This window comes from Meleagris gallopavo, chromosome 29 (assembly GCF_000146605.3).
Source record: "Meleagris gallopavo isolate NT-WF06-2002-E0010 breed Aviagen turkey brand Nicholas breeding stock chromosome 29, Turkey_5.1, whole genome shotgun sequence".
NCBI lineage: Eukaryota > Metazoa > Chordata > Aves > Galliformes > Phasianidae > Meleagris > Meleagris gallopavo.
In genome coordinates this window covers 3,489,277-3,493,031 of record NC_015039.2, presented here as the reverse complement: position 1 = coordinate 3,493,031, position 3,755 = coordinate 3,489,277, and the positions used below count along the sequence as shown (strand labels likewise).

Below are 3,755 nucleotides of genomic sequence, written 5' to 3'. Positions count from 1 at the left end.
TTGCGTGGGTAGCAGATGGGGGGGGGGCTCGGGGATGCTCTGCGCCCCACCGGAGTACGGCTCGTTGCCCTTCAGGTAGGCGTCCTGGGAATAGGCCTGTGGAAGTGGGGGGTGGGGGAGAGTCAGGCCGGGGGGTGCAGCCACAACATCCCATTCCAACCCTGGGGTCTCCTGCAGCCCCCAGCACTGCTGCTCCACGTGTGCTTCTGCTCTCCCCGCAGCCACACATTGCTGCCCCCCTCCACACACCTTTCTCCTTCCCAAAACACCTCCAGATGCAGCACCAGCCCATCCTGCCTTCCCTTTCTCACTTTTCATGCACACCTCTGGCTCTACGCCCTGAGTGGGTGGGCACAGATGTGAGAGCCCCCCAGCAGGGCTGCCAGACCCCCCTTCCTCTTTTGGGTTGATGCACGAGGACAGCAGTGGGGACACCAGAAGAGAAGAGCCCCCAGCCAACAAACAGCACGAGGAATCCCACTGCCTGGCTATAAGGTCTGCACTCAGTGCAGCACTAGTGCCCCCAGGACCCCCAGAACTGGGGGAGTGGGCTTGGGGCCATCACAGCAAGGCAGCAAGACTCACCAGCTGGAGAATGTCCTCATCTTTGGGCATGATGGAGAGCTCCAACACATTGTCACTGTGGAGAGACAGGGGTCAGGAAGGGATATGGCACACATGGCTGTGTCCCCACAGCATCTCCCCCAGCTCCCAGCCATGCAGAGCAGTGACAGCGTCCTCATCCCAGGAGGGGACAAACGTCCCCATCCCCCCAAGTCACGGCCTCAGTGCAGCAGGAACTCACCTGTTCTGGATGAGAGCGATGACCTGCGAGTAGGTTTTCCCAATGATGCTATCCCCATTCACCTTGACCAGCCGATCCCCTGTGGGGTGAGGGGAGACAGAGTCACCTCCAGCACTCCAGCAAGTGGTGGGTGGTGACACCTGGCTGTCCCCTCATAGCAGGGCTGGGAGCAGAACCTTGTCCCGTGTGACACCAATGCTGCTATGGGCATCCCCACACGGGGGTGAAAATGGGAGAATCGGCAGAGAATGCATGAATGGGACCAAAACAGGCCCACATCTGCAGGGTGGAGGGGTGGGGAGTGGTGCAACCCCCCCAGCCTCAAACCTCTGCCACCTCTACATGCTGCTCACCAGTGCGCAGCCCTGCCTGGTGCGCCGGGCCGTCCTCCCTTACATTCTTCACAAAAATGGTGTCCATGGGCTCCAGGCGGCTCCGGGGGGGACCTGCACCGGGGGGAAGGGTGTCAGCGAGCCCTCAGCACAGCTGGGTCCCGCAAGCAGCAGGCCAGGAGCACGTGGTGCATGCACCATGTGCACCCCTTGCATGCACCAGGCACAGCCATCACGCATGTGCTGTGCACACCCCGTGCACACACCCCGTGCACACACCCCGTGCACACTCCTCACACCCTGTTGTGCTTCTGCATGCCACCAAAGCAGCCACAACTCCTCCCCATCCTTTGCAAATACAGAAAACGTCCCTTGCTGCACGCCCCGCTTCAGGTTGGTGCTGGCAGGCTTGCAGGGGGGATGCAGTGCCGATGTGGCACTGCTGAATTCCCCGGGGAATTCCCCACCCCCACCCCGTCCCCAGGGGCACCCAGCACTGGGTATCGCCACCCCACAGCCCTCCCAGCCCTACGGTGCCTCATCAGCCCAGCAGCTCAGCGATGCGTTCCGACGCCTTCACATTCATTCCCATCACTGCTGGCTGCAGCACAGCGAGGACACGGCCCCGTCCCCGAGCACCGACCCACACCACAGCCCCACCGCGTCCCTTTGGGATGTCCTCTATGGCACAGCACCCAACGGTCCCCGTCGGAGGGATGCAGAGGCACCTGCTTGCTCATCCCCATGCTGTGCCACCCTACGTCGCAGCTCCTGCTCTGCCCCACACCACCCCCCACGCTGGGTGCCCACAGCTCGGTGCTTACCTGCTCGGTTCCCATTCTCCTCTTCCTGTCAAGAGAAGAGAAAAGCAGTGATTTGGCAGTTGGGCCAAAACTTTTTGCGGGGAACCAGAAGGGGACAGGATGGGGGCAATGCCTCTTGGCTAGGACTGCTCAGTTGTGCCCAATGGAGCCCCTCATGGATCTGCATGTCCATCCGTCTGTCCCTCTGCCACCACGGATGCAGAGTCAGAGTAAAATTAACTTGTGGCACTGGATCTGGCCATACTGGGCGTGGGGTTCAGCACTGTGCTGCTGAGAAGGGGCTGGTGCCCCCCACCCAGTGATTTCTCACCCCGTAAGTGCCCAACTGTGCCGCCTCTGATGGATGGCAACAGCTCAGCTCTGCCAGCTCCAAGCTGGAACAGAGCTCTGGTGAAGGCAAACAGTGCCCTCTGAGGCACTGGGAAGGGACAGATCTCTACCTGGGATGGTCCCAGTGCGGAGGAGGGGCTGGAGGCATCTCCCCATTGCACAGAGGGAAGGTGCACACCCAGCACTTAGCACACCGCTGTGCAACTGCCAGCGCACCGAGCTGCCATGTGGTGCCACTGAGGGTCCCTCGAGGCACAGACTCTCCCAGCCCAGCCCTGGGTTGCCCCGCTCCCCAGAAAGATGCTGACATCAGGCACGGCGGGTGCCGGAGCGCCAGGAATGCGGAGCTACCACCCCCATCGTGTTGAGTCAGCACCACCGAAACTCAGCCCCCAGAGCTGGCACTGCACCGCCCCGGGCACCCATGGGTGCTGCAGCAGTCACACCCTTGCACGGCTGGCTGGGAGCGCCGGCTTCGGCTCAACCCAAAAGCATCCACACCACCTCCCGGCCCACTGCGCCAACGTGGCTTCATCCTGCTGGGGCTCAGTGGCCGTGACATGGGACAGCAGCAGGGTCAGGCCGTGCCCTTGGCTCCCTCGGCTGTTGGAGTCCCAGTTTGTGCAGGAAGAGTCTGTGGCAGCAGAATTAAGACCCTGGGAAAAGTGCTGCCGTGCACACAGACAGCGGGACCGACTAGCAGTGGGGCAGCCACGAATCACTGCTCCCCACCCGGTGATTCATTTCCCACCACGTTTCCATGACTGCAATGAGCACCAAAGCTCGCGGCTGCCGGATGCGCCTTCCTGCGCCTGCACAGGGCTGGGAGGTCACCTCCTGCTCCTGGAATCAGCCACTGGTTTTGTGGGATCCCTCCACATCCATCCCAGTGTGCTTCTGGGTGGCGATGGATGCTCAAAGCTCACCTGGAGGTGAAGCACTGCCTGGTGCCCAGCTCAGGCAGTGAGGTGATGTCCCCATCCCTGCGCTCCCAGCACGAGGGAACCAAAGGATAGGACCAAACTGGCCTTGCAATGGGAGCAGCTTCTCCCAGCCAGCTGCTCCGAGGGCGCAGAGGAGCTGAGAACCCCTCTGGGGCTGCAGTGATCCAGGGGCAGAGCCACCCCAACGCCTCCAGCAGCAAAGCACAGCCCTGAGCCCATCCTTGTGCTGTGTTTCAGCCATTCCCAGTGCCCACAGGTCCTGTCAGAGCGCTGCATCTCCACAACCTGCACCCAGCATCCTCCAAACCGCCGCCTCCTGTGCTCTGGGGCTACATCCTCCCTCCCTGCCCACGGGGTGTGGGACAGCACAGTGTAACCTGGGCTCATCCCAAAGGGGCACTGGAGGCTCACGATCCCATGGGTGGGGACCCGCAGACAAGGCGGGTGATGGATGCCCCGCCCTACGGCTCCCCAGACCCCCACCACCACCCAGATAATATAAAAGCAACCTCCACCAGCA

The 3,755-nt window shown here is 62.1% G+C and overlaps 1 protein-coding gene across 1 annotated transcript in view; it reads right to left on the bottom strand.

Moving 5' to 3' along the window:
• Window positions 1-3,755, bottom strand: part of ARHGAP23 (Rho GTPase activating protein 23) — a gene marked incomplete at its 3' end in the record, with an annotated part of 11,751 nt that overhangs the window by 2,803 nt on the left and 5,193 nt on the right. Inside the window, exons 9-14 of the mRNA XM_031557034.1 lie at window positions 2,272-2,335; window positions 1,962-1,986; window positions 1,159-1,251; window positions 806-884; window positions 586-640; window positions 46-96 (exon numbers count right to left, since the gene is read on the bottom strand). Coding sequence (XP_031412894.1) covers window positions 46-96; window positions 586-640; window positions 806-884; window positions 1,159-1,251; window positions 1,962-1,986; window positions 2,272-2,335 — 367 coding nt within the window. The remainder of the gene's footprint in view (window positions 1-45; window positions 97-585; window positions 641-805; window positions 885-1,158; window positions 1,252-1,961; window positions 1,987-2,271; window positions 2,336-3,755) is intronic.